At 36.6% G+C, this 25,689-nt stretch overlaps 2 protein-coding genes across 2 annotated transcripts in view; one reads left to right on the top strand and one right to left on the bottom strand.

Moving 5' to 3' along the window:
- The window catches only part of Aps (diphosphoinositol polyphosphate phosphohydrolase 1 Aps), a 42,344-nt gene extending 17,450 nt beyond the window's left edge, over window positions 1–24,894 (bottom strand). Inside the window, exon 1 of the mRNA XM_073986167.1 lies at window positions 23,170–24,894. The gene's annotated coding sequence lies outside the window, so the exon portion shown is untranslated. The remainder of the gene's footprint in view (window positions 1–23,169) is intronic.
- LOC141403061 (uncharacterized) lies at window positions 7,937–8,747 on the top strand. Its single transcript, XM_073985225.1, has 2 exons — window positions 7,937–8,223; window positions 8,390–8,747. Exons 1-2 carry the CDS (start codon window positions 7,937–7,939, stop codon window positions 8,745–8,747), a joined length of 645 nt encoding a protein of 214 aa, XP_073841326.1.
- Window positions 24,895–25,689: the final 795 nt, after the last annotated feature.

The raw sequence follows: 25,689 nt of genomic DNA, 5'->3' as shown, positions 1-25,689 counted from the left end.
ATATATGAGGCATTAGTCATGGATACTTCCCAGCAAAATGTTTGTAGCCAAAGAAGTAGTTAAATCATGAGTGCAAGTGATTCCGGACTACATCTTTTTACGTGAAAGAAGTCATGATTTTTACAAGGGCATGGTGCAGTGAGGATACTGTCTAATTTACTTCTTAAGCACACATTTTGCATTAGTTCTTTGTAGTGAATAAATCACAACAACATATGATTCTACTACTTCTTTGGCTACAAACAAAGATGTAGTTCGAAATCACTTTTATTATTTTTTGTATACAAATTACTTTTTATGGATGCAAACATATTGCTGTTATTATAATTAACAAGAAACAAATTAAGTTCTTTGTCTTTTTAAGTCTTTTTTGCAAAATTTTGAAATTTCTAAAATGTGAAAAATTTATGAAATGGATTCAAATCGGACATTGTCAAAATGTGAAGAACGGACTGCATTTTTCATGACTCTGCGTGGACTGCTTCAAAAAAAGCTATTCAATCACTACTTCACAAGGAACAACTTCAAATAAATTTTGCTGGGTTAGCAATAGAATTCAACAAGAATCTCATTAGTTTTATGTACTTTAATTTTTGAGTAAAGTTCCACTAAAGTTCCCATATTTTGCACTGTGGGCGGTGTTAAACTTCGGTGCAATAGGAAGGAAGCAGCAAAAGCTTAGCATTGTTCAGATAAATCTGCATCATTGAAAAGCTACTGCTGCTGAACTCCTTCACCTTAGAAATCGACGAACTTAGCAGCAAGTTCTATAAAGTAGTCTCCGTTTCCCAATGGGGACAAGGTGAGAACATGTATAGTTGCTAAAAATAATCTTATATTAATTCTTATGTCTAAATACCGCAGAGATGACATTACGACGGTACGGCTGGCAGCAGGGCGGGGCAGTCCCTTTAAACTGTCCTCGATTTACATGCCGTACGAGGACCCCGACCCACCAGGCAAGGTGACACAGGAGCTGCTGAACTAGCTGGAGAGCATGAGCTGGGTAATCTTGGGATGCGATGTAAATGATAATCACTTCCACTCGAGAAACAGTGACACTAATGTCAGAGATATGTAAGAATATGTAACCCGCCAACCTTCCAAAACAGATTAAGGTGGGAAGTAATCGATGTAACCCGAATCTATTTGAGAGTATCTGAGAAGTGTGGCTATCTTGGATCAGAGGATGATACTTTTCAAAATCTCGGAGTAATACGGAGTGCCCATTGAAATCCCAGCAGAACGGAATCGGGTAAATTCAGAGCCCTGCTGACTTCATACATGTGCGGAAACAATAGCTCTCATACAATCGAGGAAGTCGAGTTAGGATTCCCCAACCAATACTCTCCTTTCTTACTTTAATGGTGTTCTGCCTACAACAAGACACAATCAAACCCGAACTGTAGGGGATCAACCAGCTGATAGACACGGCAGCGGGTTCCTTGTACGGAATTGGCCCGAAACAAAAGCTGCTGCCTTTCAATACTTCAATGGGCGATTAACAGGTTTGCAGAGGGAAAGGCGAGTAACAAATTACCCAAAGATATTGGTCTATAGTTTTTATTCCTTTCTATTAAAGACAATATAAAGGTTACTGGATTTGGACATTAGGGCACTAATAGAAACCAAAAGAAACCGCGCTACATGAGGTAGTTGGACATTGAAAAGAATATTAAGTATTCACAATGGCGGTCTTCCTCGATATAGAGGAGGCCTCAAATACTTTGAAGCTTGAATTTATTAATAAAGCTCTGAGCAGCACAGGAATTTCCTCCACGCTAGTTAAATGGATTGGTGAGATGCTGAAAACCAGCATTATCAATTTACCCTTAGGAGAGAGTTCCGTGTGAAAACACTTCAATGGTGTAAAATCAACTGTATGGACTTAAACTTAAAAAAATGTAAACATATGTGTTTTTCCAGATCTTCTTCTTTAATAAGGCAATACAATATTAACGGTTCTCTATTATTAACTGTAGCATCATTTGTTGATCTTGGCCTTTTGATGGATCGAAAATTAAAATTTAATAATCATGTAATTTCTATTGTTAATAAAGCGCATGGAGTTTTAGGATTTATAAAAAGATGGGCCAAAGAATTTTCAGATCCCTATATAACAAAACAATTATTTACGTCACTTGTAAGACCTATATTAGAATATGGTTCTGTTGTATGGGACCCTCAATACGCAATGTATTCTGATAAAATTGAATCAGTGCAGAAACAATTTTTGCTTTTTGCACTGAGAGGTTTACATTGGAATAGCGATTTTGTCTTGCCTTCATATACAAGCAGGTTAAAATTAATTCGATTACCTACATTAAAAAGTAGACGCACAATGTTAAACACTATGATGGTGCATAAAATTTTAATGGGTAATATTCCCTCGGATTTCTTAATATCATCTATTAGAATAAATGTTCCTTGTAGAACAATTAGAAACTATAAACCCTTATTTAGAGATTTCCACCGCACGAATTACTCTATGGGAGATCCTATTAACAAAATGTGTGTAGATTTTAATTCCATGTATTGTAATGTAGACTTTGGCATGAGCCTTGACCTTATAAAATCTAACATAATTTTATTTTTAAATGAATAGTATATAAAAATGTATTAGTAAGTAACTAACTAGCTGATGAAGTAAATTCTGTAGCCGGTTTTCAATTTCCCTCTCATACCCCATCATGATGCGGATCATGGTGTGTACGCGATCCCTACGTAAAAGGGAGGTCGCCCCCTCGGTCGGCAGGGGTGGGAAAGTGAGGCGTGGGAACGTTCGAAAAAAAAATAAAAAAAAAAAATAAGGTGAAATTCTTCGGTGGCAAGTACTTGGAAATCAGTCCAAATTTGTGCAAAGGAATACATTGAACATGATTACCTATCATTAACCTCTGTTTATTCTGGTCCTGTTTTAAGCTGCGAGAATGGCAAGCGAAAGTTTTTTAAGGAGAAGCTGCTCTTAATAGGAGACCCGCATATGTACGATTTTCGTTAGTTTTAAGTTTATTTCTATATGTTTTATGTTATTAATGTTAAATGTAGAGTTTTTATAATAACATATTGTAATAGTTCCTTGGCCAATGGGATTATTACAAAAAAAAAACACAAATTAATTAAAGTCTTAAGCTTGAATCTTGTTTGTGCTGAAGGTAAGTTTCTGGTAATATAGCAGAGTTGGTTAAGGGCATGAAACCAGTCTCACAGAACCCGTGATTGTATATGTTGATAGTAAGGCCGTCCTTAAGGCTTCCAAGTCATGGGCCATAAACTCGTACGCTAAATATTTGTTGTTGCAAAAAGGCTCCGTATGGTAAATGTATGAAATAACGTTAAACTTTGGGTTCCAGGACATATATAATGGGAAACCAATTAGGAGATAAATTAGTTCGTGGATCGATATAACAATTGGAGAATCTGTTATGCCACCGATGTGCTACTTCATCGGCAAACTACATGAGATTTGTTTTCAAATATCTACTTTGCAGTTCCCCCTTGTTTCACACAAGAGGACAACGACCAGTGGGTAGTAAAGAGATAGACACTTACACCACACAAGAGGACAAAGACTAGTGGGTAGAAACAAGGTAGACACTCTCACCTCATAATCAGATATAGATCACATTGCCCTTCTTAAATTTATCAACAACCTGACATCTTTGAAAATCATACAACTTTTGCTTTTATTTCTTAGTTTCTTTCTTCGATCAACAACACAGGAATATCCCAGAAATGCATAACGATGTAGGGCATAATTACTTATCACATGACAAAAACATTATGAAAAATGCAACTACATTCTTAGAATCATTCCACATTTTAAATATTCAATATAGTAGAAAATATTTTCTTTCATTATAGTAAAACTAAAAAGATTGCGAATATTTGACTGCATTAAGTGCCCATCTTATTTCTTTGCCTTGGATTTTCTGCACGTCATTGAATCCAACAAAATGTAAACACGTTTATGTTTTTACCTCTCTTATCTGATCAAACAAAACTTCAAAGCACTTGTTCGTTATCAATCATTGCCGGGGGAAAAATGGCAATCAAAGCTGTATAGATAGACGTATGAAAAAGAACGAACATAAATAAAACTGATAAATATGGGTTAGCAAGAATATTCTACATATCACGTGTAAAGTCCATTGTGATATTGAAATGTTAATATTGTTGGGGTTTTCGACATTAGTAGTTTTTAGCATTCGATTCATACCTACTTTTATCGAAAATGATATAAAGATAATATAATTTTACTTAAATGCAAGACCCAGAGGGGTTACTCTGTATTTGCGATGCGTTTGTTATTTTGCTAGCGCATGATATTTGCGATAAACGCACGACTTTTTGCGAAAGGAAAGAACATTAGACGCGAAAGGTGATACGAAAACGCATTAGAGAGGACCAATAATTTAATTTTACAAACGCAGAGGATAACCCCCTCCTGTCCTGTATTGACTTCAAAGGTGAAGCAGGCAAGGTCATAATACGGCCGCAGTCCTGACCAATATAATAAAATGGTATCTAAAAATAATGTCTCATTTATTTATTTTTGTTTATATATTGCGAAGAAGCCATTTGGACTATTAATGTCACAACATGCAAGAAAATCTACAAATACGTCCTTCGAAGCAGGAAACGTATCTTAAAATATTACAATTCAAATCTTATAATAATAAGTATTTAATTAAATGTACATATGTGTGTGCGTAAAAAAAACTACAAGGCAAAAATAACCGAAGAAAGAGTTATCATATACCTATTGTTGGTAATATACAAAATGAATCAATGCATCAGTAATTCAAATGCAGTAGAATCTACAAAAAATGACTATGTGTGGCAACCTTATTGTATGCATACCAGTTACATTTGTATGACAAGTATTCGATTTTCAATAATAGCAACCTATGTCTTCATTTGCTGTCAAAACATATTTTCAATCAAAAATAAATAACAAATATTTCGCTTCTATAAAAAATATCTGTGTACAACATCTTTGTTTAAGCTTCGCGAATAATATTTTAACGTTTTCTTCTAACTTTTGTGGATATATCGCGCAAAAAAATTTGACAGCAAATGAAGACTACAACCTAACGTCAACTATTGGATCACCTTGTTAAATTCGCCTTGATTGTAACCTTTTTTGAACGACACTAACTGCGCCATTGTATTATCTTTTCCTTTCGAGTCAGCTAAGTGTTTCTAAAGCTATTTTAATAAATTCAAATAAATATTAAACAAAAAGCATATTCTTTGTCATCACATGGTTTTTTCATTTTTTGGAAGATATAAGAAATTAATCTTCCAAAGTGGTGACCCCGAATACGACCTGTGGTGTAAAAGGAAACATTTGCCGGCCGGCGTGTGTCACATAATTTTTTGCAGCATCTTCGCAAAAATTATTGTGATGTCGGAGGAAAACGATCCTGCAGCTGCTGGTAATGATAGTGGTATCTCCCAAGCGACTAATTCGTCAATGGGTAATGTTTCAGCGGTTTATGCTAGATTGCCTGTCCCCCAGATGTCAAACACGAATATAGAAGCGTGGTTTACTACCATGGACTTCTGGTTCACCGCGTCTGGCATAGTGGCAGGCAAACAGAAGACAGCAACGATATTGGCAGCGCTGCATCCAAATCTTATCTCGCAATTGGCAGACGTTATTGCTAGCATACCACTCACAGACAAATACAGCTACATTAAACAAAAGATCACTGAACACTTTGCTGACAGCGAACAACGTCGCCTCAATCGCCTTTTATCAGAGCTTCCACTTGGAGACAAAAGACCGTCGGAGCTATACTTCGAGATGAAGCGGGTTGCCGGAAACACCCTTGGTGATGCGGCTTTAAAAGGTTTGTGGACAAAGCGGCTACCAGATTTCGCTCAGCCCAGCCGAGTTTACGAAGATTGCAGATTCAATTGTGGACGCCATGACATCTACCCAAATTAATAGGGTACAGAGTTCCTCGAATGAACTTAGTGAGCTTCGGTTAGCCGTCGTAGAGTTAAGGAAAAAGTTTGAGCAATTGTCCACCCGCTCTCGTTCCCGCTCTCGTAGGTCAACAATGCGACGCAACAGATCACAAAGTCGCCCAGCAACCACTAACAACACCGCAAGTGACGAATGTTGGTATCACAAAAAGTATGGCCGAAATGCTCACAAGTGCCGCAGTCCATGTTGCCATAGACGTCAAAGAGTAAATGGCGTGTCTGCAGAAGCTCCGTCTTTTTCCAATTGACTATATGAGTCAGTGGAGGGTAATGGCGTAAAAGCCCCCACTAAAAACCAATTATTTCGCCTCCAGGTAAGGAAAAGGTACACACAAAAAATTTTTCTCGTTGATAGTGGCGCTGATGTGTCTGTTCTGCCTATGATGTGTAAGACGTTCGAGGTCCGCCCTACCGCAATAACTCTCTATGCTGCAAACGGGTCCCCCATTAAGGTGATTGGAGAGAAACGCATGAAATTGGATCTTGGTTTGCGCCGTGAATTCCTCTGGTCATTCGTTATTGCAGATGTAACGTCTCCAATAATCGGATCCGATTTCATAAAGCACTTCGATCTTCTTATCGATCTGCGACGGAATCGGCTAGTTGACAATATTACTGGTCTGGTGGCTCATCTTTCCTCATCAGAGTTCGGCAAAGCCGTTGAAGTTAAAACGTTTAATTCAGCTGATACTTTTGCCGACATTTTGAAAAGATTTCCCGAAATTATGAAGCTTTCGCCATATGGATCAACAACAAAGTCATCGATCACTCACAGAATAGAAACATCAGGCCAACCAGCATTTTGTCGACCCCGGCGTCTTTGTCCGGAGAAACTAGCAGCTGCGAAAAAGGAATTCGAATTTTTAATGAAAGCCGGTATTTGTCAACCTTCGAAAAGCAATTGGTCAAGCCCGCTACACCTTGTCAAGAAAAGCGACAGTACTTGGCGCCCTTGTGGTGATTACCGCGCCCTTAATTCTAAAACATTGCCAGATAGGTATCCACTGCCGTACTTAACCGACTTCACGGCTAATTTTCGAGGTAAGACCGTGTTCTCCAAGATTGACCTGCAGAAAGCTTTCCATCAGGTGCCGATACATCCGGAGGATATACCGAAGACCGCTATTAGTACTCCATTTGGATTGTTTGAGTTCAAATACATGACGTTTGGACTTTGTAACGCCGCCCAAACTTTCCAGCGGCTTATAAACGAGGTTTTGCGTGGTTTGGATTTCGTTTTCCCATACATAGATGACATATTTGTTGCATCGTCTTCAATTGAGCAACACCGTAGCGATCTCACCGAAGTCTTTAAGCGACTTTCTGAGAACCATCTCACAATCAATTTAAAAAAATGCGAGTTTGGGAAAAGTGAGATAACATTTTTAGGCCATCTGGTCAATTCTGAAGGCATTCGACCCTTGCCCGAAAAAGTGGCTGTCGTACGAGAATTTCCTAAGCCTAAGGTGGCTCAAGAGCTCAAACGATTTATTGCCATGATAAATTTTTATAAAAAGTTCTTGCCACATGCGGCGACATATCAAATGCATTTGCAGAAGTTAATTATTGGTAACAAAAAAATGACTTAACACCGTTGTCCTGGAACCAAGATGCGGAAGTTGCCTTCGATCGATGCAAGGAAGAGCTGGCAAATGCGACGCTTTTAGCTCATCCTGCTGCTGACGCCGAGCTATCGATATATACAGACGCTTCTGATACAGCTGTTGGGGCAGCCCTCCACCAAATTGTCGACAATGAGCTTCAACCATTGGCTTTTTATTCAAAAAAGTTAACGAGTGCCCAACGTAAGTACTCTACATATGATCGAGAGTTAGCCGCCGTGTACCAATCCATTTGCCATTTCCGATACATGATTGAAGGACGAAGATGTCATGTGGTTACGGATCATAGGCCACTGATTTTTGCGTTTTCACAGAAGATGGAGAAGGCATCACCTCGTCGTATACGCCAGTTAGACTTTATTAGCCAGTTTACGTGCGACATTCGCCATACGCCTGGTGTTGATAACGTAACGGCAGATGCACTTTCCCGCATTGAGTCCGTCAGTCAGCTAATGGACTACACAGCTGTAGCAGTTGCACAAGAAAACGACAACGAGCTGAATCAATTAATTCAAAGCAACAATTCGCTAAATTTTAAAAACGTACAAATTCCCGGTTGTGAAGTCCAATTGGTGTGCGATACATCAACATCACGCATTCGCCCGTACATTCCGAAAGAGTTCCGTCAGAAAACACTCGAATTACTACACAATTTATCACATCCTGGAGTTAGAGCTACTACCAGACTAGCGACAAGCAGATTTTTTTTGTTGGCCTGGAATTCGCAAAGACTCGGCAACATTCGTGAGAAATTGTTTGCAATGTCAAAGGTCGAAAGTGCAACGTCACACCAAGTCCGCTCCAGCTATGTATGAGCCACCTAAAGAACGTTTCGCCCATATTAATGTTGACATCGTTGGCCCGTTTCCACCATGTGAAGGGCAACGTTACTGTCTAACTATAATCGATCGTTTTACCCGCTGGCCTGAAGCCGTTCCAATTCCAGATATGGGTGCCGAAACAATAGTAAAAGCCCTCTTGGCCCAGTGGATTTCTAGGTTTGGTGTTCCAGTACGAATTACGTCAGACCGTGGTCGTCAGTTTGATTCTTCAATTTTCGCTGAACTGGTTAAAACAATCGGAGCTACGCACTACTCCGTACCACCCCCAATCGAATGGAATAATTGAAAGGTGGCACAGGACGTTCAAGACTGCCATTTTATGTCATAATCCAACCAAATGGGTTTATCATTTGCCTACAATTTTGCTGGGACTACGAGTTGCTTTCAAACCAGATATTAATGCATCCCCAGCAGAGTTAGTGTATGGTTCAACTTTATCAATCCCAGGAGAATTTTTTCATCAAACATGTGTTCGAGACTCCTCAAACGATTTTGTCTCCGAATTTCGCACAGCGATGCAAAAGTTGAAACCAACAAACACCGACCATCATGCATCACAGGAAACCTTTGTCTCAAAAAGACTGATAGAGTCCTCACATGTTTTTGTACGCAACGATTCTATCCGTCCACTTACTCACCCATATGATGGTCCATATTTGGTTTTAAAAAGATTTGACAAGTTTTTTAAAATTTTGGTTCGGGGACGGCGAACAAATATTAGCATAGATCGACTCAAACCTTTCCTTTATTTCAAATAATGATCTCAGCTGTACTACAAATTCTGAAGATCCCGGATTTAAATCTTCAAACAGTAAGACTGAGTGTTCAACAAGTACTGAAGTTTCCAGTCCTGTCGAGAGTTGTTCACCTGATATATCTAATCCGAAGACTACTGCAAGCGGTAGACAAGTCACTATTCCGAAGAGGTTCAGGTGAACCTGCTCTAGCGGGGGAATATTGTGGCAACCCTATTGTATGCATACCAGTTACATTTGTATGACAAGTATTCGATTTTCAAGTATTGTAACCTTTTTTGAACGACACTAACTGCGCCATTGTATTACCTTTTCCTTTCGAGTCAGCTAAGTGTTTCTAAAGCTATTTTAATAAATTCAAATAAATATTAAACAAAAAGCATATTCTTTGTTAGTCCGGTCAAAATAGACATGCGTATAAGGGGGAAATAGCAAAAATTCCCACAAAGCTGAATTTTGGTGGAGAGCTAGGGTTGGCCATTAGAAGCAACGTCCTAAAAGTCCCCATCGATCCCATGTGTGGAAAACAAGTTATTCGGGGTCAAAGTCATTTTTGGAGGCATTATTCAGTTTTTTTTAATTTTTCTCAAAAACGGTAATACTAAGCAAAAGCCCGCTAAAGTAAAAGTTGTAGATTCAATAATTGTCTACTAGATTGGTCTTTATGATTCTTAAAAAAGACTTACCATTTTCGAGATATCACGATCTAAAGGTCGAATAAAAAATTAGTCGCGTAAGTACATTATGAGGCGAACCGGTTAAAGTAACGACACTATGTGTTAGATACTTCCTTAAGCTTTCAAACGATATCCACTTTGCAGTAATCGGTTCAGTAGAACCGGGTCTAACCCGGTTTTTAAATTTGGCCTTTCGGGTCTAATAACCGGCGAACCGGATCTGCAACCGTTGAAAATTATACATTTCCGTAATCAGCGCAACAAACCCTACCTTCGGACAAAACTTGAAAAAAATCGGAGAGTTTTCGTTGGCGTCGTTCCCGTTGGGCTTTCGATTACACATGTGGGTTAAATGGGCTATTTTTGCATAAAATGACTCTAACATTGAATAACTCTACTAAACACACTCCGATTTTGTTGGAATTTTTTTAAGAAGATAGCTATAATTTCGCTCTTCAAGAAAATATATATTTTTTTGGGGGACAGACCCGATTACTTCGCTTATTTTAGCCGGTTCGTCTGAATATGTTCAAATTTCCCTTATAAGTGCATACAAATCATGTGTTTTTCAGAACAGCTATATCTAAAGAATGGTTCCTTCTAAGAAAAAAATTATAAGGGTCAAACTTGTAGATAATTTTTCTGTCTACAATATTTACTTTAGTCACTTTTTGATTAGATCAACCGTTTTCAAAAAATAAATCCGAAAACCTAAAAACCCTTAAATTTTGACCTTTGACCCCGAATAATTTTTTTTGCACACATGGGATCGATGGGGACTTTTAGGACGTTGCTTCTAATGGCAAACCCTAGCTCTCCACCAAATTTCAGCTTTGTGGGAATTTTTGCTATTTCAATGTCTATTTTGACCGGACTATGTCATCACATGGTTTTTTCATTTTATGGAAGATATAAGAAATTAATCTTCCAAATATGTATAATATCACATCAGCCCATGGTATTATTAACAGCAAAGCTTTCAAACCTTCGTCGAAATACACTTCTGGAAAACGAAAACTGCGTAGCTCTGCAGGAAGCTGATTCCACTTACGTGCAGAGCGATTAATGAAAGATCTTTCGTATAAAGATGTGGAAAAACGTGAAAAAATTAATTGTGTGTTTCTTGTAGATCTAAAGAAAGCAAGCCGATTTCGCTGGAAAACGGGAAAACGGCATCGAGCTGCAATTATTGGGTTGGCTGGGCCATGTCAACAGGATGGATAAAGATGCCACCGGTATATTAATACGAGCCATTTGACGTTACGCCATCCGAGGGAAGAACAAAACTCCAATGGAAAGATCAAGTTCAATATGATATCACAAAACATGGCATCCAAAGTTAGAGAAGCAAAGTAGAAGATCGGTAAAATAAGTATAAAAGAGACCATAACATGGCAACTATTGCAGGATATGTGTTTTTCTTTTGAAATAACATAACAGAATTCAAATTTATTTATTTATTTATTCAATTTAACAGGTATAACAAAGCCAACAGGCCAATTAATGAAATACAAAATGCTTAAACCAGTGACTCACTACTCCAAGAAACGTCCAAAATAAATACAAAAGTAACGTAATGAAGAGAAAAAAACTTAAAATAAAATACTATTAATTACTAAAAAATAAAATTAAACGCTTTTAACATAAATGAAAAACATAATGCATCACACAGTGAGGTACTACTCTAACAAAAGGATTTCCCAAAATGATGAGCTTGGTTCAGAGATTGACACATAATTTATCGAATATTGGAAAAACGGAACCCCAAGTTGAAAGAAATATCTTGCAACCATCGGAAGAGATAAATATGATATTGCAGGTTAATATAATATATAATTTTGAAAATTACATAGAAAATAAAGAAAAATAACATCTGGCGATACAAATCATCTGTGCATCGTATTCTTATTAAATCCCCCCTTCGGCCGGGGATTTAAGACTTTCTCCTATGGACAGATACAAATCAAGGCTACGCGAACAAAATTTTCTTAAAATTATAAATTTTGCTTAAGTAGCCGGCCTTCGGCGGGGATTTAAGACTTTGTCCTATGGACAGATACGAATCTCGGCTACGCGAACGAAATTTTCTTAAAATTACAATTTTTTGCCAGGCATTTGGCCGGCGATTTAATGGCCTGTTTCAGTAAGACGATTAATTTGTTCGTTCGTTCGAACTACTACCAAACTACTGTTTTATGAAAATTATTTGATTAATTTTTGCTTTAAATCACACAAACAGTTTCTAAAACAACAGGAGTTTGGTAGTAGTTCGAACGAACAAATGAATCGTCTTACTGAAACAGGCCATAAGACTCTCACCTATGGACAGATGTATATCTCGGCTACTCGAACAAAATTTTCTTTAAAATTAGAAACTTTCTTTATGTAGATGGCCTTCTGCCGGGAAACAGGCCATAAGACTCTCACCTATGGACAGATGTATATCTCGGCCACGCAAACAAAATTTTCTTGATGCTTTCATACAATTTAAATCTACTTTCCATAACATTTAAAATGATATCCATATGGCATATGTTAAGTTTCAAAGCTTTAAAAGCTCGATTTGGAAGCTTTCAGGACCCAAAACCCTGGAAATAACGACTTTCCAAAGAGCATAGAACACTTGAAATTCGGAACACTTTATAAGATTAACAATGACACCCATATTATCATTATCCATTCAAAAATGGTCATGTTATAAACAACGGAAATGTTGGAACTTCGGAGGTTCATATATCGGGAAGTATGGGCTTCCGCAACAACTGTTATATATATTTGTGATCAGGGTGACGAGACCTACCAGTAAAAAAATTTCATCCCGATCCGAGCTTAGTCGGTAAACTCGGATTATGCCCTTTCCTTGTCTTTCTAGGTTTAGCATATACACCATTTGTTTTTATCATATATTCCGGTTCTATGGAGAGAAGTCACAATGATATACATCCCTAAAGGGGGGAAGTCAAGTCGCACTCTTCTAAAAGACTATAGGACGATTAGTCTCTCTTTCTTTCTATTAAAAACCCTAGAAAAGCTGCTGGACATTGGTATCAGCGCCAAGCTTTCGAACACTGAAATAAGCTCTGCTTAACATGTCTATATTAATTGTAAATCGGTGGAAACAGCCCTGAATGAGGCCAAAAGTTTAATCGAGAAGAATATGTAGGGATCAAATTATACGTTAGCGGCATTTCTTGACATTGAAGGTGCCTTTAATAAAGCCACTCGAACTCCATCCACTTGATCCTGTAGTACATGAGCTGGCAACAAGCAGTGAAATTCGGCTCAAAGAGCTAGGTTCATGGCGCAGCTCGAAGTATGGTCGGACTGCAATTCTACGACAAGTTGGAATAGCAATAGTTTCAGAGAACATCAGTGATTATATATCACCACAAGTGAACTTCGAACCAATCAAAGTGCATATACCCTGGATTCACAATCGCCCACGTGTAGACGGTAAAGATAACTACACCGACGTTTCTAAGATGGACCTCGGACCGGTTCTCTTTCTTTTATTTATAAATGACTTGCCAAACTCAATAATGCATTCTAGATTGCTAATGTACGCTGATGATGTCAAGCTATTCATTACTCATAAATCGGAAAAGCAAGCTGATCTTCTCCAGAGTGATTTAAATAGCCTTTTTCAATGGTGTAAAATCGACTGTATGGACTTAAACTTAAAAAAAAATGTAAACATATGTGTTTTTCCAGATCTTCTTCTTTAATAAGGCAATACAATATTAACGGTTCTCAATTATTAACTGTAGCATCATTTGTTGATCTTGGCCTTTTGATGGATCGAAAATTAAAATTTAATAATCATGTAATTTCTATCTATATATATAAAATAGAAAAATGTTTGTATGTTTGTTTGTTTGTTTGAAATTTATAGACTCAAAAACCGCTGAACCGATCTTGCTGGAATTTTCAGGGTATATTACTACATCGCCTGAAAGTAACATAGGCTATAAAAATCCGGAGATATAGCACCAGAATTGGAGGTACCTCCAATTTAAATCTAAACTTTGTATGCAAATATCTATAGAACGGTTACAGATACAAACTCCAAATTTGAAATGTGTGATGGATTTTAGCCTAAAAATAAATGTGCCAAAATATATCGAAATCGGTCCAGATTTGGATATAGCTCCCATATATATTTTCGTCCGATTTCAAGTATTTGATGTACCAAACACACTATATATGTCCGATTTCCATGAAATTTGGAATGCGTGACGGAACGTGGCTTATAACAAAATTTACCAAACAATATCGAAATCGGTTCAGATTTGGATATAGATCCTATATATATTTTCGTTCGATTTCAAGTATTTGATATACCAAACACGCTACATATGTCCGATTTCAATGAAATTTGGAATGTGGGACGAATTTTGGCCTATCACTAAATGTTCCGAAATATATCGAAATAACTTCAGTTTGGGATATAGCGCCCATATATATTTTCGTCCGATTTCAAGTATTTGATGTACCAAACACGCTATATGTGTCCGATTCTAATGAAATTTGGAATGTGTGACGGAATTTGGCCTATAAGTAAATGTACCAAACTATATTTAAATCGGTTCAGATTTGGCTATAGCTCCCATATATATTTTCGTCCGATTTCAAGTATTTGATGTACCAAACACGCTATATATGTCCGATTCTAATGAAATTTGGAATGTGTGACGGAATTTGGCCTATAAGTAAATGTACCAAACTATATCGAAATCGGTTCAGATTTGGATATAGCTCCCATATATATTTTCGTCCGATTTCAAGTATGGTACACCAATGTCCGATTCAATGAAATTTGGAATGTGTGACGGAATTTGGTCTATAACTATATGTTCCATTATACATCGAAATCGGTTCAGATTTGGATATAGCTCCCACATATATTTTCGTCTGATTTCAAGTTTTTGATGTACCAAACACGCTATATATGTCCGATTTCAATGACATTTGGAATGTGTCATAGAATTGGCCTATAACTAAATGCGCCAAAATATATCGAAATCGGTTCAGTTTTGGATATAACTCCCATATGGATTTTCGTACGATTTTAAGTATTTGATGTACTAAACACGCTATATATGCCCGATTCCAATGAAATTTGGAATGTGTGACGGAATTCGGCCTATCACTAAATGTGCCAAATATATCGAAATCGGTTCAGATTTGGATATAGCTCCCATATATATTATCGTCCGATTTCAAGTATTTGATGCATCAAAAACACTATACATGTCCGATTTCAATGAAATTTATAATGTGTGACGAAATTTGAACAATAAATAAATGTGCCAAAATATATCGAAATCGGTTCATATTTGGATATAGCTCCCATATATAGTTTTGACCGATTTGAGGTATTTAATGCACCAAACACGTTATATGTGCCCGATTTCAATGAAATTTGAAATGTGTGACGGAATTTGGCCTATAAATAAATGTTCCAAAATATATCGAAATCGGTTCAAATTTGGATATAGCTCCCATACATAGTTTTGACAGATTTGAGGTATTTGATGCACCAAACCCGTTATATGTGCCCGATTTCAATAAAATTTGGAATGTGTGACGGAATTTGGCCTATAAATGAATGTTCCAAAATATATCGAAATCGGTTAAGATTTGAATTTAGCTTCCACATATATTTTTGAGCGATTTAAGGTATTTGATGCACAAACACGCTATATGAGCCCGATTTCAGTGAAATTTGGAATGTGTGACGGAATCTATATATATATATATATATATATATATATATATATATATAAAATTGAAATTTGTTTGTACGTTTGTTGGTTTGTTTGTGCCTTATAGACTCGAAAACCGCTGAACAGATCTTACTGAAATTTTTAGCGTACATTGCTACATGGCCTGGAATGAAAATAGGCTATATCATATTTTGAAATTTCGCATTGATCTGGAGATATAAAATCAAAACCGGAGGTACCTCCAAAAAATTTAGATTTTGTATGCAAATATCTTTAGAAGTGTTACAGATACAATCTCCAAATATTGTTTGTGTGACGGAATTTGATGCAAAATAAATTTACCAAATAATATTCAAATCGGTTCAGATTTGGATATAGCTCCCACATACATATATTTTCGGCCGATTTCCTTATTTATGTACCAAACACGATATATATAACCAATTTCGCTGAAATTTTAAATTTCTGACGGAATTTGTTTTAGAAATAAATGTGCCAAATTATATCAAAATCTGTTCAGATTTGGATATAGCTCCCATACACATATATTTTCGGCCGACTTCCTTATTGTATGCACCAAACACGCTATATATGTCCAATTTCGCAGAAATTTTGAATTTCTGACGGAATTTGTTCTAGAAATAAATGTGCCAAATTATACTGAGATTGGTTCAGATTTGAATATAGCTCCCATATATATTTTCGGCCGATTTCCTGTATTTTATGCACCAAGCACGCTATATATGCAGAACTCGGTCTAGGAATAAATGTGCCAAATTATATCGAAATCGGTTCAGATTTAGATAGAGCTCCTTATATATTTTCGGCCGATTTCCTGTATTTTATGCACCAAAGTCGCTATATATGTCCAATTTTGGTGAAATTTGGAATGCGTAACGGAATTTGGTCTAGACATAAATGTGCCAAATCATATCGAAATGGGTTCAGATTTGGATATTGCTCCTACATGTATTTTCGGCCGATTTTCTATATCTGATGCTTCAAACACGCCATATGTGTCCAATGTCGCTGAAATTTGAGATGTCTGACGGAATTTGTTCCAAAAATAAATTATATCGAGGCCGGTTCAGATTTGGACACACTCATATTTTTAATTTCACTGAAATTTGGAAAGCGTGACGGAATTCGTTCTAGAAATAAATGGGACAAATTATATCGGAATCGGTGCAGATTTGAATATAGCTCCCATATATATTTTCGGCAGATTTTCTGTGTACATATATTTTCGGACGATTTCCCGTATTTGATGAACCAAACGCGCAATATATGTCCGAATTCGCTGAAATTTGGAATGTGTAACGGAATTTGGTCTAGACATAAATGTGCGAAATTATATCTAAATCGGTTAAGATTTGCATATAGCTCTCATATATATTTTCGGACGATTTCCTGTATTTTATGCACAAAACACTTATATTCAAATGTATATTCAAATTCAATGAAATTTGGATTGTGAGACGGGATTTGGTCTAAAAATAAATTTGACAAATAGATCGGTTCATATAGGAATATAGCTCCCATATGTATATATTTTCGGTCGATTTCATGTTTTTGTTACGTATGTTCAATTTTAATGAAAATTTGAAGACCTAGCAGTCAGTACAAGTCATCCTTATTTACAGCAGTACTTATAGTTTGGAAGGAATTGACAAAGGCTACAGCTATTAAGTACCATATCTTCGAGAGACTTCTTAAGATATATGTTTTATGATGATATATCTAAATCATTTGTAATACTTATAGGCAGAAATGCTTTCGGAGGAGTGTTACCTCCTGAAACATACAAAAATACCATAGTAGCTCCATAACAACCCTGAATAGGTATATGACGCCTTCATATCTCCTATATTTATTCGTTAAAATATTAAAAACGTTAATATAATTATGGCATTCCATTATATTTTATCGTAGTCGGGCAGCAAAGCGCACCGGGTTCAGCTAGTTGTTAATAAAGCGCATGGAGTTTTAGGATTTATAAAAAGATGGGCCAAAGAATTTTCAGATCCCTATATAACAAAACAACTATTTACGTCACTTGTAAGACCTATATTAGAATATGGTTCTGTTGTATGGGACCCTCAATACGCAATGTATTCTGATAAAATTGAATCAGTGCAGAAACAATTTTTGCTTTTTGCACTGAGAGGTTTACATTGGAATAGCGATTTTGTCTTGCCTTCATATACAAGCAGGTTAAAATTAATTCGATTACCTACATTAAAAAGTAGACGCACAATGTTAAACACTATGATGGTGCATAAAATTGTAATGGGTAATATTCCCTCGGATTTCTTAATATCATCTATTAGAATAAATGTTCCTTGTAGAACAATTAGAAACTATCAACCCTTATTTAGAGATTTCCACCGCACGAATTACTCTATGGGAGATCCTATTAACAAAATGTGTGTAGATTTTAATTCCATGTATTGTAATGTAGACTTTGGCATGAGCCTTTATTTTTAAATGAATAGTATATAACAAGTAAAAAAGCATTAAGTTCGGCCGGGCCGAACTTTTCATACCCTCCACCATAAAATATTCATTCCTGTCCCCAACTTTAAGTGAGTACGTTAAAATGTCAGATAATGTACATAAAATGCTTCATTCGGGAGGCCCTTTTTTATGGTGCCTATATCTAACTGTTGACAATTTTTGGTGGGCTAGAAATTGGGAGGTACTGTTATATAGGGGTTATAATAAAACATGGGCCTATGTTGACAGTTTTTGATGGGAGCCTTTAATGTCAAATAACTCCTAATTCGTTAAAAAATTTAGCTAGAATCCTCAAAATATCGAAAATCGGTACATAACGTGGGAACTTCAAATGTCATTAACAGCTAGTTCGGAGGTATCTGGGCTATACGAAAATATGAACTTAAATGAACAATTTTTGTTGCAGAATTTTTGTTGGCTTTTAAATTTCAAATTACAGAAAGTTCGTCCAAAATATAAAGCTAAGGTACGGAAAATCGGGTGGTTTGTTTTGGGGCTATACCAAAACGTGGACCTACGTTCGGTTAAACATTTTATGTAAAATCCTCAAAGTACCGAAAATCGGGAAGTATCGTTATATTGGGGCTATGTTGAAAATTGTTGATGCAGATGTGTGGTGACCACTACAACCTTCAAATGTCAAATTACAGTTAGTTCGGTTACAAATTGTAGCTAAAATTGCCAAATTACTGAAAATTGGGAGGTACCGTTATATGGGAGCTATATCCGAACATGGACCTATGTTGACAATTTTTGATAGAGAGGTGTTGTGACCACTAAGAACTTCAAATGTTAAATTACTGCTAGTTCGGTTTAATATTGTAGCTAAAATCATCAAATTACTGAAAATCGTGAGGTACCGTTATATGGGGGCTTTCTTGACAATTTTTGGTGGAGAGGTGTGGTGACCACTAATAATTTCAAATGTCAAATGTTCAAATTACAGATAATTCGGTTAAAACTTGTTTGGTAAAATTTCAAAATACCTGAAATCGGGCGGTAACGTTATATGGGGGCTATTCCAAAACATGGACCTATGTCCACTAGTTATATAAGTTTATTGACATTTAAGAAGCCTAAATGTCAATTGATAGCTAAATCGGTCTGAAAATGTAGATAAAAACGTCAAAATGCCGTAAATCGGGGGTACCGTTATATGGGGGCTATACCAAAACTTGGACCTAGGTCCACAACTTTTAAGTTTAGTTACACTTAAGAACCCTAAATGTCAAATTATAGCTATATCGGTCTGAAAATGTAGCTAAAAACGTCAAAATAGCGTAAATCGGGGGTACCGTTATATGGGGGCTATACCAAAACGTGGACCTGTGTCCACAAGTTTTGTCACATAAGTTTATTGACATTTAAGAACTTCAAATGTCAAATTATAGCTAAATCGGTCTGAAAATGTAGCTAAACCCGTCAAAATTCCGTAAATCGGGGGGTACCGTTATATGGAGGCTATACCAATACGTGGACCTATGTCCACAACTTTTGTTATATAAGTTTATTGACACTTAAGAACCCTAAATGTCAAATTATAGCTAAATCGGTCTGAAAATGTAGCTAAACCCCTCACAATACCGTAAATCGGGGTGTACCGTTATATGGGGGCTTTACCAATACGTGGACCTATGTCCACAACTTTTGTTATATAAGTTTATTGACTTTTAAGAACCCCAAATGTCAAATTATAGCTACATCGGTTTGAAAATGTAGCTAAAAACGTCAAAATACCCCAAATGGGGGGTACCGTTATATGGGGGCTATACCAAAACGTGGACCTATGTCCACAACTTCTAATTTATAAGTTTATTAACACTTAGGAACCCTAAATGTCAAATTATAGCTACATCGGTCTGATAATGTAGCTAAAAACGTCAAAATACCGTATATCGGGGGGTACCGTTATATGGGGGCTATACCAAAACGTGGACCTATGTCCACAACTTTTGTTATTTAAGTTTATTGATACTCAAGAACCCTAAATTTCATATTATAGCTAAATCGGTCTAAAAATGTAGCTAAAAACGTCAAAATACTGCAAATCGGGGGGTACCGTTATATGGGGGATATACCAAAACGTGGACCTATGTCCACAAGTTTTGTTATATATGTTTGTTGACACTTAAGAACCCTAAATGTCAAATTATAGCCAAATCGGTCTGAAAATGTAGCTAAAAACGTCAAAATACCGTAAATCGGGGGGTACCGTTATATGGGGGCTATACCAAAACGTGGACCGATATAGCCCATCATCGAACTTGACCTGCCTGCAAACAAAAGACGCATTTTCCCAAAATTTCAGCGTCCTATCTCTATTTTTGTGGATGCTAGAGTGATTACCACAGACGGACGGACGGACGGACGTGCTCAGATCGACTTAGAATTTTACCCTGATCAAGAATATATATACTTTATAGGGTCGCAAATGAGTATTTCAATGCGTTACAAACGGAAAGACAAACTTAATATACCCTCCATACTATGGTGGAGGGTATAAAAATGTATTAGTAAGTAACTAACTAGCTGATGAAGTAAATTCTGTAGCTGGTTTTCAATTTCCCTCTCATACCCCATCATGATGCGGATCATGGTGTGTACGCGATCCCTACGTAAAAGGGAGGTCGCCCCCTCGGTCGGCAGGGGTGGGAAAGTGAGGCGTGGGAACGTTCGAAAAAAAAAAAATTAGGCACGGGTGTAGTGTCTACCTCAACCAAGCAAAATGTTTGACTCCAAAAATGTAGTTAAATCATATGTGCAAGTGATCTGGAAGTGCATCAAATTATGCATTTTCACTCATGATTTTTACAAGAACGTGACTACGGAAAATGCATTTCATTAGCACTGCATTTTAAATAACCCTTCGGCACTGCATTTTAACTATACCTTTGGAATCGCAGTTTAACTAACCCTTTAGGATAGAATAGGATACAGTCCAATTTGCATCCAAAGGCACTTTTCGGAGTGTGTTTTTATGCAGTTCAAAGATGCAATACAAATGCAAGCCAATTGCAAACTATCCTAAAATGAATAAAGAATTTATTGTTTGTGTAAAACAAGAATAATAAGAACTTTATTACATCAACACAGATTATGAAATTTTTTCATTAAATTCAATTGCAACTGAGTTTGTTTCGCCCGCTCTCCATTTAATCCAAGCTGAAATGTTTTTGCTTCATCTGCTGAAGGGGTTCTTGTATTGTATTCCCATCACCAGTTGACATTTCGACAAGTACTCCCACAGCACTTCATTAGGAAATTTTCTTCTCGTGAGTTACGGTAAAAATGTTCCCAACTTTTGGTTGTATTTTGTTTATTTTATATAAAAATTTTAGAAATTGATGCATACTTTTTCTATCTTTGAAAAAATTCTGTAGTTGTAGCTATCTACAAATTGGCTTGCTTGCTTGGGATCACTAAGCAACTGCTTGTAAAATGTATCGAACGGAGTGCCTCTTTCACGACTCCATTGAACTGCATCCATATGCAATTTAAATGTGAGAAATGGATGTCAATCGTTGGATCGCATCCAAATGCTGTTAAAATGTAAAGAATTGGAGTGTCTTTTTCACTACTCCGATTGAACTGCATCCAGATGCTGTTAAAATATGAGGAAAGTATATCATTCATTGTATCGCATCCGAATGCGGTTTGAACTGCATCAAAACATGCCGTGAAAGAAATAGTCTACATTGCACTACTTCCAAATTATTTTGCTGGGGTAAGGTGGTAAGGTTTTTCGATACTGAATTGATACGGAACCACACAACACCCGTGTTCCGGCCAACGGCAGCCACCTCAATGTACACATGTTTGTATTTGTAGAAAACGTTCTGGGCTATATCGCCGCTTCCATGGTGAAGAACTGTTGGAATATAGACATAGATTTCTTCGAGCTGACGAAGATTGCTCCGAGTCAATCCGGTGCATAAAACTTTATATTTATCGGAACAATATTTTCGGAAAGATGGTTCGATGGTTTGGTAGGTTGATGACGATCATCTCGTAAGGCATTAATATAAAGTAAATGCAAAAATATCCAACTATTGAGCCGCCATCAGACGCGAGATGTCAACCAAGAACTTAACATTGCCGACGAAGACAGGAGTATTCCCACAGTAAATAATATGAAATGGACTATTCTGAAACAGCTTCCTTCTTTTTTTCCTCGAATGACACTGACATAAATCACATAATTCACTTTCAGATTTATGTCGGCAGGGCAAAAATTTTGGAAATCTTTTATAAAGACTAGTAAAACCTTCGATCGTTGCGTTGGTAACCACGAATCGGACAGCTATAGCTGGTAGATGAAGTTAGCAAGGACATTACAGAAGTCATAATAAAAGAAGGATGGGCATAACCGCAAAGGTTGAACCGACCCACAACAATTGTATACAGCATGATGCTCCCAAGGAGGCTCTCTTCTACAGAGCAGTACAGAAATAGCAAAGTTGGCATTATAATGCCAATATAGGTCCCTAGAAATACAACAATAAATTTGTACATACACTGCAGGGTAGTTTGAAAAACCGGCTGCACATGTATACCACAGTTTACGCTGTAGAATGGGACGGAAAGTTCAACGTTAGACATTGCTTCGTTTCCGATGCAGACTCGCTTAAAAATACTCTATTAAAAAATTACCAAGTGAGTAATAGGATATAAAATAGGTTATTTTTAACCTTGTTAATGACTGACTGAAGATTGAAGTGGGACAAGTGATCTCAAACTTGGATTTGGCTGAAGTAGAAGATTAAGGCACTTGACATCTATCCTAAAACAGACACCAAGTCATTTGGGAAACTTGTACTTTTGATTATTTGTTTTCACAATTGGACTTTGCTTATCTTTCTAGGGATGAACTAAAAGAACCAACTCGCTCTTCCACGTAAACTTAAGATTTTAGCCAAACTTTCATGATTACCATCAGATGGCATGCGAGCTGTCGTGACATTGTTTATCATTTATGTTGTTACTACTATTTCGCAACAATAAAGTTCATATCAATAGTCATAATTCATACATACCTTTACTTGCAGACGTTGGTTGGTTGGTTTAACAAACAAGTGCTGAGTTGAGTATGGTATACAAGTTTTGTTGTTGTTTCTTAAAAAACGGCGGGTGAAATTGCTTAGCTAATTTAAGCTCAAGCTTAGACTCTTATTCCTGGTGAATTCAAAAGAAGTCCTGTGGTTGTGCTGCAACTGTGCACTGTGTTTTGTTTGTATAGGCCAGAGCGTTCTAAATAAAGATTAACAATTTTCTCTACAAGGAAATGGACTTCCCACGCATATGCTTGCAACTTGGATGGTAGCTGATTAAATATGTGATGACGAAATAAAATCAAAACGATTTACGTCTGGCAATATTGAACAGCAGCAAAAGCCACGCAGTACAGAACAAATTTTGCAAACAATTTGAAACTTCTTTTTTTTTTCTTTACAAAAGGATTGCTTCTAAAGACAGAAGGTGCCAACCAAAAGCATGTGGATATGGCTAAGATATTAAAGAATTAGAATTGATGGAATAGTGGAAACAGAAACTGGATTAACAAATTGTATTTCAAAAATTGAGAAAATCTAAAATTTGTTTGATATTTTTGCGGGATACGCTTGGGAGGAAGAAGTTAACTTTGCACGTAAAGCATTTTTGTTGTTTTGCTGTTGTTGCAGGCTCTGTTGTTTTTATCGGCTGGTTGCTGAATGGACAGCTGCAAGTTACTGTGGACTGTGGGTCAAGCAGCGGAGATGATTGTTGCTGTTTTTTTTTCTCGACAGACAGTTGTTAATACTCTGTCTTTGTTGTTGATGTTGATTTTGTGAAATAATTTCTGTTCTGTGTTTTTATTTTGTTTTCTTTTTTTATTATATTTGCTCAACTTGTTGTAGCTGTTGTTCTTACTTTGCCTTCTTCACCACAATCATTCACAATTTGACGTCTTTAGCTGTTATTGTTGTTGTTGTCGTTTTTACAAAAAAATATTTGCGCGACGACGACACTACGTCCTCTGGTGATGGGAAGAAGCGTAGAGAGTAGGTGCAAAACGACCACAACGACGATTGTGACGACCGACCGACCAACAATGCCAGACGAGACGATGCAATGTTATAGACGGGAAAAAGGGGGGCGCCGACCAACACCTCACAAAGACGAGACTTTTTCTCTGGTATATGTGTACCACAAAAGAAACAAAGATGGTGGTTTTTCTTTTACCTCCGAAACAGAAACAGCTGTTTTATAACAAATAATTCAAACGCCACATTTTCATTGAAGTGAATGATGGATTCTAGCAGGTATCGCCCTTCTTTGAACCCTTGGAAAAATCAGAATGCGAACGTCTGGGGGCTACTGCTTTTTTGTCGCGTGTCTAGTCACCGTGAGATGTAACCGTTTTTTCGCCAGCGAACAATTTTTCATTTGCATAATTACTTGGACTATGCCACACTTTTTTGGGTTGGATCCTTTTTGGTTGATTTCCACGTTGTTGACGCTCGAGACGTTTGCTTCACGTTGCGTTCTGTTTTCTGTAGGTTTGTCGTAATCTTTGTGTGGAGTTTCAACGCTTCAACGTTGCGACTTTCACTATTTTTGGATCTTTAACTTTATCGCGGAACACAAAATAAAAATAATAAATTAACTTCTCAACCGGCTGAAAATTTTTTGGAAAATAGGGATATGTAGGCATTAAATTGTGCAATGTAAAAATCGGTTGAAATTATCGATATAATCGATGCGTGATGAAAAAGGAAAACATCCATGGTATAAGTAAAGAGGTAGATTTAAATGAAAAAATCTATAGAACCCTTGTTTTTCCTGAATTCCTAAAACTTCAAAATTAAGCAACAAGTGGGTTTGTTTACAACACCAATTTTGAGCATTTTATAAAAATCGCGAAAAATGAATGAAGGACCAATGTTTCCCCGCATAATCAAGTTGTGGATATTATAAAATGTTTGTTTCAATGATAACCTGACGAATTATTTCCATACAAATGTTCCAAAAATAATTTTAAAAATCATTGAATTCGATTGTTTTTAAAATTGTTTGACATATTATTCAAACACCACACACACATACACAGTTTGTGTTTATTGTTTTGAAGTTTTAGGAATACTCGAATGAAAAAATTTAAATTGACATAAAGCTTTGTCTAACCTTTCTTATTAAACCATGGAAAACATCGATATATTAAGCCTGGTGTTGACCAGGCGTTTACACCAGACAATTAAGTAGTAGTAGTAGTGTATTTTTTATTCGAGTCTTCTTCTTTTTCTAAATGACAAACTGTAATGCAGATCGAATGGTAACATATAACCTTAGAATTATAATCGTCTTATTCTAATACACTATATCACAGAAGTATGCTACTATGCACAATTGAGTGTGTATACAACACTTGTTTTTTTTTTTTGAAGCTGAAGATTCATACAAGGCTTGCTCGCTGCCTTTACTATAACGTACAGCGCTATTACGACTGTTAAAACAAATAAATAACTTAAAACTAATCAATACTTAAACAATTAAATAACAACGATCTGTTAATGTAA

Source organism: Musca autumnalis, unplaced genomic scaffold (assembly GCF_047663935.1).
Source record: "Musca autumnalis isolate F117 unplaced genomic scaffold, ASM4766393v1 scaffold_4, whole genome shotgun sequence".
In the NCBI taxonomy this organism is placed as follows: Eukaryota; Metazoa; Arthropoda; class Insecta; order Diptera; family Muscidae; genus Musca; species Musca autumnalis.
Note: the sequence above shows the minus strand (reverse complement) of the source record. Positions and strands in the feature narration are given on the sequence as shown.

Bases quoted from the DNA above. Each gene is read 5' to 3' on its own strand.
- LOC141403061 (XM_073985225.1), top strand. From the start codon at position 7,937: ATGGAGAAGGCATCACCTCGTCGTATACGCCAGTTAGACTTTATTAGC. The intron at 8,224-8,389 runs GTACATTCCGAA...GCAATGTCAAAG, and splicing joins TCAACATCACGCATTCGCCC to GTCGAAAGTGCAACGTCACA.